The 21154-nt window shown below is 49.7% G+C and overlaps 1 protein-coding gene and 1 long non-coding RNA gene across 2 annotated transcripts; one reads left to right on the forward strand and one right to left on the reverse strand.

Moving 5' to 3' along the window:
- Positions 1 to 282: 282 nt before the first annotated feature.
- ICMT (isoprenylcysteine carboxyl methyltransferase) lies at positions 283 to 15948 on the reverse strand. The gene is made up of 5 exons (XM_002750230.6): positions 15605 to 15948; positions 14782 to 14870; positions 13406 to 13575; positions 11214 to 11431; positions 283 to 3997 (listed from the first exon to the last, which is right to left on the reverse strand). Exons 1-5 carry the CDS (start codon positions 15797 to 15799, stop codon positions 3815 to 3817), a joined length of 855 nt encoding a protein of 284 aa, XP_002750276.1. The 5' UTR covers positions 15800 to 15948; the 3' UTR covers positions 283 to 3814.
- On the forward strand, positions 15431 to 20442 carry LOC108592496 (uncharacterized). Its single transcript, XR_004745693.3, has 4 exons — positions 15431 to 15698; positions 16881 to 16979; positions 17951 to 18109; positions 19336 to 20442. It is a non-coding gene; the product is annotated as an uncharacterized LOC108592496 (long non-coding RNA).
- Positions 20443 to 21154: the final 712 nt, after the last annotated feature.

The raw sequence follows: 21154 nt of genomic DNA on the forward strand, positions 1-21154 counted from the left end.
CAGCACGTTCAACACATAAACACATCATTCACATCGACGTCCACTTCCCCTACACCTGCTACTTCAGGGCACTGAGGTTCCCGTTCCAAGGCCTTACAAACCTCTGTGGTGGCCTGCAGGGCAAAAGGAATTATGGTTACAACTGGTTAGAGATAGGAATTCAGAAGAAATTTGAGGAGACAAAACACACGTGGTTTGAGGCTGAAGGCTTGAGACTTCTTCCCCAGGAGTGACATGACCTCCGAGTTTCTGCATCCCATACAATCACACCATGGCTCAGAGTGAAATCAAGTGCAGTTTTATTTATTTAAGAACTGGAAAGAATAATCATTATCTGTGAAAGAAAATCCAATTTAGAATATTTAAATAAACATTTGTGTCTGTAAAAAGAAGAGTAGAATAATTACTCCATGAAGTTCCTCTCCTTGCAACGGGACAGACCGCCTCTACTGCAGATGGCCGGGTCTTCGAAACCCATTCAGATGCCATGTCTTCTGCAGCAGGCGCCCAGAGAATAAGCACTTCCCACCACGACAGAGAGGTCCAGGTCTTCTAACCTTGCCAAACCACTACAAAAGCAAACTATGGTGGGCAAGCCCAACTACCTAAGGCAGGAAGAAAGTGCAGCGAAGGGACAGTGGTGTGCTGTGTCCGTCGTGGGGGGACTGCTAGCAGCCAGCTGTGGCCGAGATCTTACTAAGCCTGATCGGTTAATGCAACTTCCTGGTTCAGGAACGTTTCCCTGTCAAATCGACCCCCCGGGTTGGTATATAAACAGAAGGGATGAGTAAAGCCTACTTTTTAGGCTTAAGGAGCAGCTCGCACTAGCAAGGGGTTGCAGGTGGGCCACTGCCTTGTTTTCTGTCCTGCTAAGAGGCTCACCCCACAACTTCTGTAAACTGCCACTCAGCAGCAGCCTGCAAGCCCTCACGAAAGGCTTCACTTTATGCTGTTTCCAAGTAGCTTTGTTCTGGGCAGTACCTATTTTCCATTTAAGAATCTCCACTTTGGTCGGGCGCGGTGGCTCACACCTGTAATCCCAGCATTTTGGGAGGCCAAGGCGGGTGGATCACGAGGTCAAGAGATCGAGACCATCCTGGTCAACATGGTGAAACCCCGTCTCTACTAAAAATACAAAAAATTAGCTGGGCATGGTGGCGCGTGCCTGTAATCCCAGCTACTCAGGAGGCTGAGGCAGGAGAATTGCCTGAACCCAGGAGGCGGAGATTGCAGTGAGCCGAGATCGTGCCATTGCACTCCAGCCTGGGTAACAAAAGCAAAACTCCGTCTCAAAAAAAAAAAAAAAAAAAGAATCTCCACTTTAAAACCTGCAATGAAAAAATAAATCTCTTGACAGCTTTTTAAATGAGAAACTTGGTGACGCGGACTTGGCAGCAAATATTCAGAAAAGCCTTTACCTCATTAACCTGATTCTCTGCAGCAGGCCCCGCCACTGCTGAATTTATAAAGCTAAAAATAATCTCCAGATCATGGAACTAAAAAGAAGTCAATCATTTACCAAATCCTGCCCTCAAGGGATCTTTTATCCCTAAGCAATTGCTGACTTCTGCCCTGGGATTATAAGGAGGGTGGGAATGTTCTCTCACCATCCCCACCCCTGGAATTCCTCTTTAAAGCAGGCTACAATGTCAAGTTTCCCCTGGTGTCAGGCAGCATTTCACTGTGAAACCCTAAGACCGGCCTCCTGGGTTCCTTCCAGCTGATGGGCCTGGCGTGAAGGTGGGCTTTCTGGCCTCTGGCAGATGGAGGATGGTATCAAATGCCAACACTATCAGTCTTACCATCCACAAGGCCAGGGGCTGCCAACAGCTGCCCCAGACCTATCAACAAGAAAACTTCATGGCTCCCAATGGGAATGGAGGCTGGGCCCCATGCTACTTAGATACAGGGGAAAGAACTTTCCCTCAAAGAGCTGGGGCAGGCTGCCAGCATCTAACTCCATCCTCTCCCAGTTTGCAGTTCTAGGAAATGGAATTTGCTGCCCTAGGCAAATGGTCTGAAGGACAAGTTTAGAACCGATTCAAGCTCCCAAACAGAGTGAGTGCCAGGTGATGTCCCACCGGGGATCCTTCACTCCAGAGATTCTACTGATGGCTCGGCCACCGCCTTGGCTAGAGTCCCACCGCACGCCCGTTTTGAGGGCCAGCGGGCAAGTCTGTCTGATTTTCAAACCAGCAGGTGTCACCCTAGTAATTGATGAACCCGTAAGCCTCTTTGGTATATATAACAATGAAAAAATTCATTAAGCCATGAAATCTAGAAATAAATCATATTTCTTAGCTGATAAAATGCTTTTCCGAACATACATTTTAGGTATCTGGCACAATTAACCAAATGTCTGCCCATGTTTGTGTAGCTTTTATACAGTACAGATTTCATTGATGTCACCCCTGCATCTGAGTACTACACACATTTGACATTGTTACTCTCAGTCCTCACAACACCCCTGTGAGGTAGGTGGTATTGACCCCATTCCACAGATGGGGAGGTCTAGGCACGGAAAGGTTTAGTGGCTCCTCACAAGCTGCGCGGTGGGGCGACAGAGTGGTGCTCTGGACCCGCGCCGACACCGCCTTCACATTCACACTTCATCAGGCCACCGCAACACTACGTGGCAGGATCTCACACTGAGGCCAAGTTTCTGTCTTGTCCAGAATGAAGCCAGCGTCTCACCTCTTAAAGCTTCAATGTGTGACTCAAAGCCAACTGCTCTTCCAAACTTGCAAAACAAACGTATTGACTGAATCTTGGCTGGGACTATCTGCACTATTGAAGATTCTTTTTGAGAGTCAATCTGCTTGGATTTGTCGTTGTATATGCTTAAACCCCTTGGGAAAACAGTTTGAAATGACATGAGGGACAATGTAATTTTGAGAACAGAACACAGAAAACAAGAGTTCTGAGATTTACATTTAAATTGAGAATATAAGCTATGGTAAAATGAGAATCAAATCCCAAATGAATGGAGAGCAGCACTTCCCAGTGTTTAACGCCATGCACAGAGCAGGCATTTGGTAAGCACTTCTTGGATCAAGAGAAACGGACGCTCCTTTGAGCTGCCTGTCACTGACAACAGGAGCCAGGACCCCCAGGAAAGCTGGCCGGGGCCATGGTCACACAAAGCCACTCGGCCAAATCATATGGAGGTATCTAGGCTTACTTGCTGCAGGATAAAAGTTGAGTCCCCTTGGAAGGTGTACTGCTACTTATAAAAATAGATATGTAGCTACGATTAAATAGATGAAGGGCCAAAGCATCTTATGAGGAAGTATCTTTAAAACTGTCTAGATGTTCATGCAGTAGGGACAGAAATAAAGAGGTTAAAGCGGTTTGTTTTTCGGTTAAATAAAAGCTTGTAAATGCATTTTTAATGCTGATAAGCAGGGTACCCACTACCCCTTTCTGCTGTGGAAGTGTTGCTGAGGACAGAGTCTATCTCTCCTAGGGAGTCCTAGTTATCCTTTCTTTACTTACACTCTGTCCTCGGGGGCAGTGGCGTGTGGCCTCGGTTCTCCCAGGTCACTCTGGAGGGCGCTGTGGAGTATTGCTGTGATTTGCCTCTTACGGGTATTTCACCCACATTCCACCTTGATTCAGCACAAGGACAGGCTGCTCCAGTGGGGCCTTGGTTCCTCAGGCCTTCTGACCGCTTGGTCTCAAGGGACATTCCAGATGAGTGACTAGTGCCATATAAAACGATTAAGAAAATCCATGTTGCAGCGGCCAACCGGAAACAGTTTTGTCCCAGGCTGCAAAGGGTCGGAGGACCCATGGTTGCCGGAGTCACTGCCCGTCACAGGTCCGCCTTGACCCCCTTTATGAAAGGCAGGCCCGTGGGCACCCTCTTCTTATACTCCAGGTACTCCTCTCCAAAAAAGTGAATGAGTGAGATTTCTTCTTCTTCTATTCGATCACGGAAGAATCGCCACACGGTCAGGGCATAGCCAACGCCGCAGATGGGGTTACACAGCATCACCTGACAGGGGGAGACACCGGGGTCATGAGGGTGACCATGGGATGACATCTCGTGCTTTGGCGGGCACCTCTCTCTAATACCCAGAGGATCTCTTTGCCTGTGCCCTCCTGAGACTGTCAGGGTCTCTGGGAGCAGTACTGTTACCTAAGTGCCCAGTGCTGCAGGCCTTTCTTACATGCTTTTCTGTTGCTCGTCTTACATGAGACAGATCTGAAAATCACAAGATCAACCTCTGGGATTTCAACCCTCAGCTAGGGGAGACAGCAATGCCCCCACCTCCTGGTGTGAGTTCCCCAACATGGGGTCCTGTGCACGCTGCCTTCCTGCCCAGGACCCCTCATACACAAATGCGTTTGCTTACACCACAGCTGTCCAGCCTCTGCCTCATACCCCCACGGCCTCTGCCTTAGCACGAGATACAGAGCATCCAACTGAGCTTCCGAAACGCCCCTTCCAGCAGATCACCTCCATACTCAGCTCAGTACCTGAACCCCACCTCCTGAGTCTGGGTTTCCAAGCCCAGAAAAGCAGCACTTTGCCCGCTTCCCCACGCTGTGCCCAGTTTGCCTCTTACCTCTCTCTTTTTTTCCCCCCAAGACAGGGTCTCACTCTGTTGTGTGGAGTGCAGTGGCATGATCATGGCTCACTGCAGCCTTAACCTTTTGGGCTCAAGTGATCCTCCCACCTCAACCTCCCAAGTAGCTGGGACTACGGGCATGTGACACTAAGCCCAACTGGTTGTTGTATTTTTTGTAGAGACAGGTTTTCACCATGTTGTCCAGGCTCATCTCAAACTCCTAAACTCAAGTGACCCTCCTGCCTCGGCCTCCCTAAGGGCTGAGGTTACAAGTGTGAGCCATCACACCTGGTTGTTCATCCACTTTTTTTGTTTTAGAGACAGGGTCTCACTCTGTCACCCAGGCTAGGGTACAGTAGCATAATCATGGCTCACTGCAGCCTTCACCTCCCAGGCTCAAGCCATCCTCCTGCCTCAGCCTCCTATGTAGCTAGGACTACAGAATGAGCCACTACGCCTGGTTAAGTTTTTTATTTTTTATAGAGATGGGGCTTCACTATGTGGCCCAGCTGAACTCGAACTCCTGGCCCTTTCTTCTACTTTTAAGAACATCCTAGCTGGGCGCAGGGGCTCAGGCCTGTAATCCCAGCACTCTGGGAGGCCAAGGTGGGCGGATCACCTGAGGTCAGGAGTTGGAGACAAGTCTAGCCAACAAGGCAAAACGCTGTCTCTACTAAAAATAGAAAAATTAGCTGGGTGTGGTGGCCTGTAATCCCAGCTACTTGGGAGGCTGAGGCAGGAGAATTGCTTGAACCCAGGAACCAGAGGTTGCAGTGAGCTGAGAACGCCACTGCAGTCCAGCCTGGGCAACAGATAGAAACTCCCTCTCAAACAAAACAAAACAGTCCTTCAAGGTCAAAAGCATTCTCCAGCTTCTCAGGGAAGCACTCACCTACTCCTGCCCACTGGTCCCCTATGGACATGCATCTTCCCCAACATACATTTTACTTATGCTTTCTAAACATACATTTTAGGTGCCAGTGTAGCCACCTGGAGAGCCAGGCTCACATCCTGACTTCTCACACCTTCTCTTATTCAGCACTCACTGTGCTCCAGCACTGCTAAGCTGTTTACAATCATTACACTGTTCAATTCTCACTACTATCCCCACTTTGCCTTTTTAAATTTTTATTTATTTATTTTTTAAAGACAGGGTCTCACTGTCCATATTGCCCAGGCTGGACTTGAACTCTTGGCCCAAGCCACCCTCCCGCCTCAGCTTCCCAAGTAGGGGGGACCTACAGGTATGTGCCACCATGTCTAGCTACCCCCACTTTAACATGAGAGGAAAGGGAGGCCAAGTAGTGAATGGCAGAATCAGGACTGGCCCAGTCAGTGACTCCAGGGCCTGTGCCCTCACATCTGGCATAGCTTGCTGGGGACCCCCATAGCAGGATATCTCGACAGCAGGCTGCAGCCTCTTACTGAGCCATGAAACCATTTAGAGCATCATGAACAGCATTACAAACAGTAAGACAGAAAACGGTGTTTTGCAGCCGGGCGCGGTGGCTCAAGCCTGTAATCCCAGGCAGGTGGATCACGAGGTCAAGAGATCGAGACCATCCTGGTCAACATGGTGAAATCCCATCTATACTAAAAATACAAAAAATGAGCTGTGCATGGTGGCGCGTGCCTGTAATCCCAGCTACTCAGGGATTGAGTAGCTGGGATTGCCTGAACCCAGGAGGCAGAGGTTGCGGTGAGCCCAGATTGCGCCATTGCACTCCAGCCTGGGTAACAAGAGCGAAACTCCATCGCAAAAAAAAAAAAAAAAAAGAAAGAAAACAGTGTTTTGTACACAGTAAGGGTAAGTCTTATTCCAGGAAAGACATGCTGGGGCACGTGTGTGTATGATTTTTGACCCCCAAAAAATCTAGGGCAAAAAGGTATGGAAAATGCTATAGTTCTAGAGCACACGTGTATACAGTAGGCAAGCATTTATGGCAAATTACATTATTTAGTCATAACCAATTTGTTCCCAGGGAAGGTGACTGTTAACGTGGGAGTTTTACATTTTCAGAAACAAAAATTTAAAGTAAATGTTATGTGATAATTTGCCCCAACTATACCATTAGGGGTCACCAGAGAGTCACCAAGGACCATGCATTGCTGATGGGATGCCTGAGAGATCTCTGGATTTGCCCAAAGACGCAGAGAGTTTTCCCAAAGACTTCCAAAATCTATTCACATTCTTTGGCCAACGTTTTCTAGAACAAAGAGTACAGCATCAAGAGACAGTTTCAGGAAATAAGGCTTGGTGCTGGGCATGGAGGATCACGCCTGTAATCCCAGCATTTTGGGAGGACTGTTTGAGCCCAGGAGTTCGAGATCTGCTTGGGCAACACCGTAAGACACCATCTCTAAAAAAAATTAAAAATTAGCTGGGTGTGGCCAGGCATGGTGGCTCACACCTGTAATTCCAACACTTTGGGAGACTGAGGCAGGCAGATCACAAGGTCAGGAGATAAAGACCATCCTGCCTAACATAATAAAACGCTGTCTCTATTAAAAATACAAAAAATTAGCTGGGTGTGGTGGCACATGCCTGTAGCCACAGCTACTCAGGAGGCTGAGGCAGGACAATAGATTGAACCTGGGAGGCAGAGGTTACAGATCACACCACTGAACTCAAGCCTGGGCAAAAGAGCAAGACTGTCTCAAAAAAAAAAATTAGCTGGGTGTGGTGGTATACGCTTATAGTCCCAGCTACTCAGGAGATGGAAGCAGAAGGACTACTTGAGCCCAGGAGTTTGAGACTAGCCTGGGCAACACAGGGAGACCTCATCTTTTTTTTTTTTGAGACAGTTTCGCTCTTGTTACCCAGGCTGGAGCGCAACAGCGTTATCTCAGCTCACTGCAACCTCTGCCTACCAGGTTGAAGCAATTCTCCTACCTCAGCTTCCCAAGTAGCTGGGATTACAGGCATGCACAACCACGCCTGGCTAATTTTTTTATTTTTAATAAAGACAGGGTTTCTCCCTCCCAAAGTGCTGAGATTACAGGTGTGAGCCACCATGCCTAGCTGAGACCTCATCTTTAATACATAAATAAGTAATTTTGGCCAGGCGCGGTAGCTCATACCTGTAATCCCAGCACTTTGGGAGGCTGAGGCAGGCGGATCACCTGAGGTTGGGAGATCGAGACCAGCCTGACAAACATGGAGAAACCCATCTCTACTAAAAATAGAAAATTAGCCAGGCGTGGTGGTGCATGCTTGTAATCCTAGCCACTCAGGAGGCTGAGATTCTGGAACTCTGGGAGGTGGAGTTTACAGTAAGCAGAGATCATGCCACTGCATTCCAGCCTGGGTTAGAGTGAGACTCTGTCTTAAAAAAAAAAAAATTAGCCAGGCACAGTGGCATGTACCTATAGTTGCAGCTACTTAGGAGACTAAGGTGGGAGGATCACTCGAGCCCACGAGATTGAGGCTGTGATAAGCTATAATCATTCCATTGCACTCCAGCCTGGGTAATAGACCCTGCCTCAAAAAAATAAATAATAATTTTAAAAAGGAAATAGCCAGGCACAGTGGCTCACCCTTGTAATCCCAGCACTTTGGGAGGCCAAGTTGGGCAGATCATGAGGTCCAGAGTTCGAGACCAGCCTGACCAACATGGTGAAACCCCATCTCTACTGAAAATACAAAAATTAGCCAGGTGTGGTAGCCCACGCCTGTAATCCCAGAACTTTGGGAGGCTGAGGCAGGAGGATCATCTGAGGTTGGGAGTTCAAGATCAGCCTGACCAACATGAAGAAACTCTGTCTCTACTAAAAATACAAAATTAGCCAGGCTTGCAACTACACTCCAGCCTTGCAACAGAGCAAAACTCTGTCTCAAAAAAAAAAAAAAAGAAAAAAGAAACATAAGAAATACAGCCAGGCACAGCGGCTATAATCCTAACGCTTTTTCTTTTTCTTTTTTTTTTTTCTTCGAGGGAGAGTCTTGCTGTGTCACCCTGGCTGGAGTGCAGTGGCATGATCTCAGCTCACTGCAACCTCTGCCTTCCAGGTTCAAGCAATTCTTGTGCCTCAGTCTCCCAATTAGCTGGGATTATAAGCATGAGCCACCACACCTGGCCTAATCCTAGCACTTTAGAAGGCCAAGGTGGGAGGATCACTTGAGTCCAGGAGTTCAAGACCAACATGGGCAACAAAGAGAGAACCAATTCTTTTTTTTGGTGGGGGACAGAGTCTCGCTTTGTCACCCAGGCTGGAGTGCCACGGCATGATCTCAGCTCACTGCAACCTCCACCTCCCAGGTTCAAGTGATTCTCATGTCTCAGACTCCTGAGTAGCTGGGATTACAGGTGTGTGCCACCATGCCCAGCTAATTTTTATATTTTTAGTACAGATGGGGTTTTGCCATGTTGGCTAGGCTAGTTTCAAACTCCTAACCTCAAGTGATCTACCTCCCAAAGTGCAGGGATTACAGGCGTGAGCTAACACACCCGGCTAATTGATCTTTTTTTTTTTTGAGCCGGAGTTTCGCTGTTGTTACCCAGACTAGAGTGCAATGGCGCGATCTTGGCTCACCACAACCTCCGCCTTCTTGGTTCAAGCAATTCTCCTGCCTCAGCCTGCTGAGTAGCTGGGACTACAGGCACACACCACCATGCCCAGCTAATTTTTGTATTTTTAGTAGAAATGGGGTTTCACCTTGTTGACCAGGATGGTCTCGATTTCTTGACCTCGTGGTCCACCCACCTCGGCCTCCCAAAGTGCTGGGATTATAGGTGTGAGCCACCGCGCCCAGCCTGATCTGTCTTTTTTTAAAAGGGCTGGGTGAGGTGGCTCACACAGGTAATCCGAGCACTCTGGGAGGCTGAGGCAGGTGGATTATGAGGTCAGGAGTTCAAGACCAGCCTGGCCAACATGGTGAAAACCCATCTCTACTAAAAATACAAAAAAGTAGCCAGGTGTGGTGGTGGGTGCCTGTAATCCTAGCTACTTGGGAGGCTGAGGCAGAGAATTGCTTGAACCTGGGAGGCGAAGGTTGCAGTGAGCCGAGATCGAACCACTGCACTCCAGCCTAGGTGACAGCAAGACTCTGTATCCCCGAAAAAGTCAGGCACAGTGGCTAAAGCCTGTAACACCAGGACTTTGAGAGGCCTAGGAGGGCAGACTGCTTGAGCTCAGGAGTTCAAGATCACCCTAGGCAACTCCAAAACCCTGTCTCTACAAAAAATAAAAATAAAAAATTAGTCAGGCATGGTGGTTCATGCCTATAGTCCCAGCTACTTGGGAGACAGAGGTACAGTGAGCTGAGATCGCACTGCTGCACTCTGGCCTAGGTGACAGAGCAAAACTACATCTCCAAAAACAAAAAGGCTTTTTCTTCAGCCTGAGACAGAACAAACCACCACAGCCCCTTACACAGCTCACTAACACATGACCTTGGCCTCATTAATATCTATTTCTCACGAAAACCAGATAAACTGCTACAGGAGTGGTAAAGGGCACTCCCTTCCCTAAGCCCCATCTCTGTCCAGAGTCCTCAGCCCCTCTGGGGTGCTTCAGATCTATTCACAAGTTGCAGGGACAGAGAAGGGGACAGGCACAGCGGCTCATGCCTATAATGTTAGCATTTTGGGAGGCTGAGGTGGGAGGATCACTTTAAGGCCAAGAGTTTGAGACCAGCCTGGACAACATAGTAAGACCCTGTCTCTACCAAAAAATAAAAATAGGCCGGGCATGGTGGCTCAAGCCTGTAATCCCAGCACTTTGGGAGGCCGAGGCAGGTGGATCACGAGGTCCAGAGATCGAGACCATCCTGGTCAACATGGTGAAACCCTGTCTCTACTAAAAATACAAAAAATTAGCTGGGCATGGTGGTGTGCACCTGTAGTCCCAGCTACTCAGGATGCTGAGGCTGGAGAACTGCCTGAACCCAGGAGGCGGAGGTTGCGGTGAGCCAAGATCGCGCCATTGCACTCCAGCCTGGGTAACAACAGCGAAACTCCATCTCAAAAAATAAAATAAAATAAATTTAAAAACAAACAACGGCAACAACAAAAAAAAAACGGCCAGGCACAGTGGCTCACACCTGTAATCACAGCACTTTGGGAGGCTGAGGCAGGCAGCTCATGAGATCAGGCGTTTGAGAACAGCCTGGCCAACACAGTGAAACCCTGTGTCTACTAAAAACGCAGAAATTAGCCGGGTGTGGTGGCAAGCACCTGTAGTCCCAGCTACTTGGAAGGCTAAGGCAGAAGAATTGCTTGAACCCAGGAGGTGGAGGTTGCAGTGAGCCGAGACCATGCCATTGAACTCCAGCCTGGGTAACAAGAGTGAGACTCCGTCTCAAAAAAAAAAAAAAAAACAGGTAGAAACAGGATGAAGGGATATAGCAGGTAGCTAACAGCACCAATAATCAACAAGGGTTTGTGTACCCAGGTTTTATGCACATAATAAAAACCATAATCACTACATTAGTTCTCCTGACCTTTTTTTTTTATCACTTGAAACATGCCAAGGAGAACATGTACCTGTTTAAAGGAGATCAACAATCTCCTGAATACACTGAAAACCACTAACCGTATACTTTGAAATGGTGACTTTTACGGTATGTGAACTATATCACAATGTTTAAAATGTTAGGGAAAAAAAAAAAGGAAAGCGGGGTCATATTTGATACCATACCTGAGTTCCAATACTCCAGTAAAACCACCCGACGTAAGAAGGATGCCGGAACCAGGCGTATACTCCACTGGTCACCAGAGTATGGGTATCTGATTTTTCATTCTGCACCACATGGTTGAAATTGGAGCCAGCTGTAAACATGGCCGCCTTCCTCAGACATTCTCCAAAGACCACCATCAGCAGCCCCATGATGCTGAGCCAGGTGATCTGCTTGAGTTCTGCGGGAGAGAGACATTGATGACAAACGAGGACTGAAACACTGGCCTGCTGAGCTCCCCTTTGAACTGCTGAAAATTAACCTATTTTCCCGGATAGAAAAAAACAGAAAATGTTTTCATGGGCAATCAGCATTGTCATCACATTAAAATTTCATGATAGGAGGCCCGGCTTGGTGGCTCAAGCCTGTAATCCCAGCACTTTGGGAGGCCGAGGCGGGTGGATCAAGAGGTCAAGAGATCGAGATCATCCTGGTCAACATGGTGAAACCCTGTCTCTACTAAAAATACAAAAAATTAGCTGGGCATGGTGGCACATGCCTGTAATCCCAGCTACTCAGGAGGCTGAAGCAGGAGAATTGCCTGAACCCAGGAGGCGGAGGTTGCCGTGAGCCGAGATCGCGCCATTGCACTCCAGCCTGGGTAACAAGAGCGAAACTCCGTCTCAAAAAAAAAAATTTTCATGATGGGCCAGGCGTGGTGGCTCAAACCTGTAATCCCAGCACTTTGGGAGGCCGTGGCGGGTGGATCACCAGGTCAAGAGATCAAGACCATCCTGGTCAACATGGTTGAAACCCCATTTCTACTAAAAATACAAAAAAAAAAATTAGCTGGGCATGGTGGCGCGTGTCTGTAATCCCAGCTACTCAGGAGGCTAAGGCGGGAGAATTGCTTGAACCTAGGAGGCGGAGGTTGCGGTGAGTCGAAATTGCGCCATTGCACTCCAGCCTGGGTAACAAGAGGGAAACTCCGTCTCAAAAAAAAAAAAATTTCATGATAAGAAAACATATTCCCCTACGTTGTGCTGTTCATCGGTTTACTTTAAAATGCCAACAAGCCAATAAGAGTATGATAGTAAAGAGATGCTCTCCTGCTACAGCTGATGGGATCTCTGGTTCACAGCCCCCAGGCACATGCTCAGTCCTTCATTTGGGGACAAGCACAGCTAAGAGAAGCAAAGAAGGGTCCAAGGTTTCCACCCTGAATCCTAAAAGCCACATGTAGTTCATTTCATTGGCTGTGGGACATTCAATTTAGTCTTGCTCTGTCACCCAGGCTGGAGTGCAGAGGCACAATCTCAGCTCACTTCAACTTCCGCCTCCCTGGTTCAAGCAATTCTGCCTCAGCCTCCCAAGTAGCTGGGACTACAGATTCCCACCACCTTACTTGGCTAATTTTTTGTCCTTTTTTAGTAGAGATGGCGTTTTCACCATGTTAGGATGATCTCGATCTCCTGACCTCATGATCCGCCTGCCTCAGCCTCCCAAAGTTTTGGGACTACAGGTGTGAACTACTGGGCTTGTGCCTGCCTTATTTATTTTTTTTTGAGATGGAGTCTCACTCTCATTGCCCAGGCTGCAGTACAATGGCATGATCTCGGCTCACTGCAACCTCCACCTCCTGGGTTCAAGCAATTCTCCTGCCTCAGCCTCCCAAGTAGCTAAGATTACAGGCATGCGCCACCATGCCCAGCTAACTTTGTATTTTTAGTACAGACTGGGTTTCACCATGCTTGTCAGGCTGGCCTCAAATTCCTCACCTCATGTGATCCACCTGCACCTCATGTGATCCACTTGCTTCACCCTACCAAAGTGATAGAATTACAGGCATGAGCCACCGCACCTTGTCTTGTTAATAAACTCTTACATGAAATGTCTAAAGTCACAGAAAGTGAATAGATGCAAATATCTGACTGTAAAATTAGAATCACAACTACCCGAGGCTGTGACTTCCCATTAGATGGTGTGCTACGTGATGCAAGCTTTAAAGCAAAAGGTCAAGACGTCCTCGAGTCAAAATCCAGAAGGAGAATTCATGAGCAGAGCTCATCCTTTATAAATAGCTTAGTGAGGATAGAGGTCTGAGGAAAATCACTTGGGGGAGATTAGACCTGAAAGGTGAATCAATGTCACTGTCCTCAACCTGAATGGGAGCCTCCCTTCTCCCTTCCAGATGGGGAACATAAGGCACACGAACCTGGCCAAAAAATGTTTTCAAGTGTGAACTCTATCCAAGAAGAAAGAGCAGCGACTGTATACTCCAGACTGTGATTCAGGAGAAAGGAATCCAAGGACAGACTTTTGGGATTATTGACTGCTGTCACCAAGTATTCAGAATAATGGAACAATGACAGGGAGCACATGTACCTATTTAAAGATAAAAAGAGAATTAAGTTGGGATAAGAGAACCAAGTTAGCCATAAGTACAGATGTGGGTCTCCTGAGCTGTCCCTAATTCTCTGAGGCCCTGTTCTCACCTGTCTGAGAGTGGACACAGGCACCCATCTGCAGCATCTACTACCTCAGGTTTTAGGAAAGTGGAGTTTTTAACAGACTGTTTTTGTTTTGTTTTGATTTTTGAGACAGAGTCTCACTGTGTCATCCAGGCTGGAGTGCAGTGGTGCAATCTCGGCTCACTGAAACCTCCGCCTCCCAGGTTCAAGTGATTCTCCTGCTTCAGCCTCCCAAGTAGCTAGGACTACAGGCGCCCGCCACCACGCCTGGCTAATTTTTGTATTTTTAGTAGAGATGTAGTTTCACTATGTTGGCCAGGCCGGTCTTGAACTCCTGACCTCGTGATCCGCCCGCATCAGCCTCCCAAAGTGCTGGGATGACAGGCGTGAGCCACCGCACCTGGCAAGGCACTGTTTTTGAATGTCACAGGCAAAACCAACCCACAGGTCATGGAGGCATTATGGATCCTTCCGTCCTTTAAAAATGACACTACACACAAAAAAAAAACATGAAAGAGGGAGATAGCAACATAAAGGAGTGATGTATGTCGGATACAAAATTTAACAAAACTGAAATAATTCCATCAAAGAAGGATTAGATGGCTCAAAATATTGATAAGAGGAGATAAAACTTTTTACCTTGAAGCCACTGGTTCATATCCAGGTCAGACTAGAAGGCTCAAGGGACTGAAATCATAGTGTAGGGAAAAATCCTACAATGGCTGTGGGGATGCACTAGATGTGACCTAATAGAAATTAGAGATGAAAAAGGCCTATGAAGACAAGCCAGAGCCCTACCCCTGCCCACCACCGAGGACCAGCACCCCTTCCGGGAAGGGCTGGTCACATTACTGAATGCTGTCACCACAGCTGCGGATGACAGCACCTTTGGGGGTGCCAGGGAGAACTGTTTCTGCCTGATACAGAATCAACCCACAGGCACGAAATCACAAGGGCTGAAATGTGAGCAAGTAGGGGGCAGCCAGGAGACTTCATGTCCAGAGAACCCTGAACAGCCTTCTGCCGGTCACAGATGAGACAGGGATGAGGAAATGCCACTCCTGACCCTCTGATATGTCCACCCTCGCCTGAAAACCGGTATTCCCGAAGGACTTCTTACCAGCCAAAGTGAGTCCAAGACGACTGGCTAACACTTAGCAGCACACCGCAGCCGAACACAAAGCCCAGAAAACAAGCTCGGATGGCGATCTGCAAGGGACCCAAGAGAAGCTGTCACCCGCAGTCCTCGGAGTACAGATCTGGGCTACTGACCTCCCCGGGATAGGCAGGCCACCGGCAAGCAAACAGGGCCGATTTGCTGAGGTTGAGAGGCAGAAGCGGGCGACCTGAGTTCAAATTCTACACCCTCCCCTCTCTGGCTGTGTGGCCTCCCAGCAAATTAACCTCTCTGGGCTTTCTTTCCCCATCTACACCCAGGAGATAACAGTACCTACCTTTCAGGACTGCGGAAAGGATTATGAAAAACACTTAAGACTAACTGCTACCTAAATTTTAGCTGCCATTATTATTATTATTCGCGATTATTCTTCAGGGCTGTAGGAAAACAGCTTAAGCCTAGTTTATGAGGTCAGGGCACCCGGGCCTGTGCGCCCAGCCCCACCCACGTCACTGCGGGGCCTTTGACCTGAGACGGGGCAGCAGGTAGGTCTCCGCACCTTAAGTTACATAAAGGCACTCACGGGCTCGCTCACTCTCACCCCACGCGCACTTGCTGAGCTGCACGAGCTGCAATTTAACACCCACACCCTGGGTGCAGGGCGCCCGAGCCCGGAGAGGCAGGGTCCCCTCCTGCGACCTGAACTCGCGGATGAAAAGCGCGCGCGTGGGAGGCCGCTGCGGACCCGGGGAGAAAGGCGATCACGCGCAGCGCAGAGCGACCCCCACCCGCCCCACCTGCCCCGCCGGCCCTCGCCGGCCTGCACCTGGTAGCGCGGCGGCCGATAGAGCAGCAGCAGCAGCGCGTTGAGCCCCGCCACGTAGAGCGCCAGCCCGGTGCGGCCCTGCAGGCCGGCGCGCGTAAGTAGCGGCAGCGCGAGCACCGAGGCGCCTAGCAGGAAGGTGGCGAGGCTGAGACGCGCCTCGGAGCCCGGCGGAGCCCGCGCCGCGCAGCCCGCCATGGCGCAAGGCGGCTAACGAGCGGGCAGCGGCGCCGGCTGTAGCCCGGGGAAACCCGCCGGCCGCGCCTGCGCACAGCGCTGCCGACGCCGGCCTGGGAAGGGCAGCTGCCCGGAGCCGCGCGCCGCCTGCCAGTTCTCGCGAGAACTCCAGTCGGCCGGGTCGGTGGCCCGAATTTGGCGGGAGCGCCCCGCCCCGCCCCGCCCCGCCCCGCCCCGCCCCTTGGGATCAGCCCGGCTCTGAGTCGGGCTCTGGGACTGGTTAGCGCCGGGCAGGGACCGGAGAAGTCGCTTCCGGCCTCTACCCAAACGTAGTCCCAAACTCAGGAGTTTCCTGTCCCAAGAAGCAATTTAAAGTTTGAAATGACCCGGGCGCGGTGCCTCACGCCTGTAATCCCAGCACTTTGGGAGGCTGAGGTGGGCGGAATATTTGAGGTCAGGAGTTCGAGACCAACCTGGCCAACATGGGAAAACCCCGTCTCTACTAAAAATACAAAAATTACACAGCACTCAAGCTTGGGCGGCAGATTGAGGCTCTGTCACACACACACACACAAAATTAGCTGGGCGTGGCGGCGCACGCCTGTAATTCCAGCTGCTTGGGAGGCTAAGGCAGGAGAATTGCTTGAACCCGGGAGACGGAAGTCGCAGCGAGCCGAGATAGCGCCACTGCACTCCAGCCTGGATGACAAAGTGAGACTCTGTCTCAAAAAAAAAAGTTTGAGAGCGGCCGCACCCTTGCCGGCCCGCGTGGTCCTGGAAAACCAGACGTCCTGGGGCGCAGGTGCAGCCAAGTGCGGGAATCTTCCGCGGGTCCCTGGAAAGCGGCCTGGACAACGGCACCTGGGCATGCATACGATGGGACCAACGCCCGCTTAAATTCCTGTTGTGGAACAAGGCTGGGCAGTGGTGGGAATGCTCGGAATGTATTCGGTTTTTAAAAAGCAGGAAGCAAAGCTTTGCGGTTGATCCTGACTTCACTTGGGGGAAAAGGGCAGGTGAGCCTGGGAAAATGATCGAGCTATAAGCCAAAATGACACACTGGCAACTATATATGTACTTTTTTTTTTTTTTTTTAAGACAGGGTCTCACTTTGTACCCCAGGCCAGAGTGTGGCAGCCTGTAACTCCTGGGCCCAAGCGATCCTCTTCTCTCTCAGCCTCCCAAAGCACTGGAATTACAGGTATGAGCCACCACCCCTGGTCTATCTATAGGTGGTGGCACTCTGGATGATTTTTATCGTCTTTATGTGTTTTTGCAGTTTCCATACTGCCTACGGTGAACATAGATTACTTTTTTTTTTTTTCCAAACAGAGTTTTGCTCTTATTGCCCAGGCTGGAGTGCAATGGCATGATCTCTGCTCACTGCAACCTGTGCCGCCTCCCAGATTCAAGAAATTCTCCTGTCTCAGCCTCCCAAGTAGCTGGGATTATAGGAGCCTGCCACCATATAATCCCTACTTTTTTTGTATTTTTAGTAGAGATGGGTTTTGGCCACGTTGGCCAGGCTAGTTTCAAACTCCTGACCTCAGTGATCCACCAGGCTCAGTCTCCCAAAGTACTGGGATTACAGGTGTGAGCCACTGCGCCTGGCCCATACATTGTTTTTATTTTTATTTTATTTTATTTTATTTTTGAGACGGAGTTTCGCTCTTGTTGCCCAGGCTAGAGTGCAATGGTGCACATTGCTTTTATAATCAGAAGTTGTTCTTTGCGTTTTAAATAGTAAATGCTCTAACCTCGGGTAGCTCAGAGAGCCATGCTATAGGAGAAAAGCCAATAAGTGAAGGAACAACCCAGAATAAACTCTACAGGGGTGGGAGTGGGGCGGGAGCAAAGCAAGGATGGGGAGCAGAGAGGGACCCCAGGGGAGGCCCTCAGCTTGAGGGCAGCAGGGCGAGGAGGCTGCAAGGAACAGTCGCCAGAGCTAGGCCTTGGGGCCCTCAGGGATGGACAGCCTGCCCTCCATTGGAAATGAGATCAAGGAGGGAGTGAGGGCTCGGTGTTTGAAAGGCACAGAGTGAGCAAGGCTGAGAAGGGATGGGGACAGGCCCTCAGGGAGGCTGGCATCAAGTGGTGGGTCAGTGAGCATGAGGCAGGCAGTCTGTGAGCCCTGCATCTGAGCCCCTCACCTCTCGACTCTTGTCCCTGCAGGTCCTGGCAGGAGCTCTGGTATCTGGGAAGCTGGATGGAGAGCCTGGATTGGAGCCCACCCTCTGCAACCTAGCTTTGTGACCTTGGCAAATCCATTCTATGCACCTCTGTTTCCTGTACAGTGGGGACCTGATTTATCTGGCAACCTCCACCAGATTGGTATTTTTTCTGTAAAGCCCAGTACCATTTTATTTGATTTTATTTTTATTTATTTATTTATTTATTGAGACAGAGTTTCGCTCTTGTTACCCAGGCTGGAGTGAAATGGCGCGATCTCGGCTCACAGCAACCTCCGCCTCCTGGGTTCAGGCAATTCTCCTCCCTCAGCCTCCTGAGTAGCTGGGACTACAGGCATGTGCCACCATGCCCAGCTAATTTTTTGTATTTTTAGTAGAGATGGGGTTTCACCATGTTGACCAGGATGGTCTCAATCTCTTGACCTCGTGATCCACCTGCCTCGGCCTCCCAAAGTGCTGGGATTACAGGTGTGAGCCACCGCGCCCAGCCTATTTTTATTTTTTGAGACAAAGTCTCATTCTGTTGCCAGGCTGGAGTGCAATAGAGTGATCTCAGCTCACTGCAACCTCCACCTCCCAGGTTCAAGGCATTCCCCTGCCTCAGCTTACTGAGTAGTGGGACTACAGACATGCACCACCACCACATCTGGCTAATTTTTTTTGTATTTTTAGTAGATACAGGGTTTCACGATGTTGTCCAGGCTGGTCTCGAACCTCTGACCTCAGGTGCTCCACCCACCTTGGCCTCCCAAAGTGCTGGGATTACAGGCATGAGTCACCACACCTGGCCCATTTTACTTTGTTAATTTATTTTTTTTAGATAGGGCCTCACTGTTGCCCAGGCTGGAATGCAGTGTCGAGATCATAGCTCACTGCAGCCTCAAATTCCTGGGCTCAGACTATCCTCCTGCCTCAGGCTCTCGAGTCGCTGGGACTATAAGCATACACCACTGTCCCTGGCTCCAGTACTGTGTTTAAACAGTGCTCAGGCCGGGCACGGTGGCTCATGCCTATAATCCCAGCACTTTGGGAGGCCGAGGCGGGTGGATCACGAGGTCAAGAGATTGAGACCATCCTGGTCAACGAGGTCTCTACTAAAAATACAAAAATTAGCTGGGCATAGTGGTGCACACCTGTAGTCCCAGCTACTCGGGAGGCTGAGGCAGGAGAGTTGCTTGAACCCAGAAGGCGGAGGTTGCGGTGAGCCGAGATCGCGCCATTGCACTCCAGCCTGGGTAACAAGAGCGAAACTCCATCTCAAAAAAAAAAAAAAAAAATGCAACAATGCTCAGAAAACTTGCTAAATTTGTTGGTTGGGAATTGACAAGAGATTTAATGGGTTTTTTTTTTGTCTGTTTGTTTTTTGAGATGGAGTTTTGCTCTTGTTGCCCAGGCTGGAGTGCAGTGGCGAAATCTTGGCTCACCGCAACCCCGGATTCCCAGGTTCAAGGCATTCTCTCACCTCAGCCTCCTGAGTAGTTGGGATTACAGGCATGCACCACCATGCCTGGCTAATTTTGTATTTTTAGTAGAGATGGGATTTCTCCACCTCGATCAGGCTTGTCTCAAACTCGCGACCTCAGATGATCCGCCTGCCTCGGCCTCCCAGCAGTGAGCCACTGTGGCTGTCGAGATTTAATGTTTTAAAAATCAGAGTCCCCCAGCTGCAGTGCCACATGGGAAGGAGGCCTGGGCGTGAATGTTCCTGGGAGCTAAGAGCACCTGTGACTGCCACCAGTTTCCCGTGGTCTCCCCCAGACTTGGGACCTCTCCCTCTGCACCAGGACACCTCAGGACCACCAGAGGGCACTCATCGAAACTTCACCCCTGGAAGTGAGCTGGTCCTGAGATCAAAAACCACTCTGCCTGGAAGCCCTCCCCTGGCTCTTGGCATTTGCTCTCCTTAATGTATAACGGCCTTGATTTACCCCCAGGGCCTGTTGCCATACGAGGGTGTAGAGTAATGTGTAACCAGACTGGAAAACCAGAGCAGTGCTCCCTCCTCTGCCCATCACCTCCCCTTGGGCCCTCCCTCTTCATCAGCTTCCATTTTGGAGAAGGGAGAAAGAAAGCAGGGGCAGTCTTCTCCCAGGTCGGGCCGGTTCAGGGAAGGAGAATTTTCAGAAGTTGCTGGAGCTGCTGAATGTGTCAGGGCCCAGGATTCACAGAGCAGTGATGGAGGAGAAAGGAGAGTAAGCAGATCTAAGTACACAAGAGCATAAAACCAGAGAAACAAAGTCACATGCACACAGACACAGGGAAACATGCACTCAGAGATGCACAGACACACGCTGACTCCACGAAGGGACCTGCTTTCCCGCCCCAGAGGAAAGCAATCTGATCAAACAGACCTACTGTGCACCCAGCCCTCCATGCTTAGGGACAACACACCTACAAACACATAGGAAAGAGAGGGAGACTGCTTTGCCTGTGATGCCTTGCTGGCCTTTTCTAGTAAATAAGCATTTGAATGTGTTTTGTTCTAGGAGCTTTGGAGGCAGGCACAAAGGGAGCCCTTTCTCATTCAGGAAGGTCCCTCTGCAGCCTCCCCCTTCCCTCCCCCACCTGCCTTTCGCCCAGGGGCTGAAGTGGCTTTCTTTCCCGGGTCCGAGTGAGGATCTCTCCTGTTTCAGAGAACCCTGAGAACCACTATGCCATTTCTAAGTTAAACTGCTGGCCAAGATGAAATTAGGCTTTTATTTTCTTTTGACACAGAGTCTCGCTCTGTCACCCAGGCTGGATTGCAGCGGTGTGATCTCGGCTCACCGCCACCTCTGCCTGTTGAGCTCAAGCGATTCTCCTGCCTCAGCTTCCTGAGGAGCTGAGATTATAAGCGCACAACACCACGTCCAGCTAATTTTTTTGTACTTTTTTTTTTTTTTTTTTTTTAGTAGAGACAGGGTTTTACCATGTTGGCCAGGCTGGTCTCAAACTCCAGACCTTAGGTGATCCGCCCACCTCGGCCTCCCAAAGTGCTGGGATGACAGATGTGAGCCACTGTGCCTGGCTTTTTTTTTTTAAGAGATGGAGTCTAACTCTGACCCCCAAGCTGGAGTGCAACGGCACGATCTTGGCTCACTGCAACCTCTGCCAACTGGGTTCTAGTGGTTCTGTGTCAGCCTCCTGAGTAGCTGGAATTACAGGTGCCGGCCACCATATCCAGCTAATTTTTGTATTTTTAGTAGAG

This window comes from Callithrix jacchus, chromosome 7, assembly GCF_049354715.1.
Source record: "Callithrix jacchus isolate 240 chromosome 7, calJac240_pri, whole genome shotgun sequence".
NCBI lineage: Eukaryota > Metazoa > Chordata > Mammalia > Primates > Cebidae > Callithrix > Callithrix jacchus.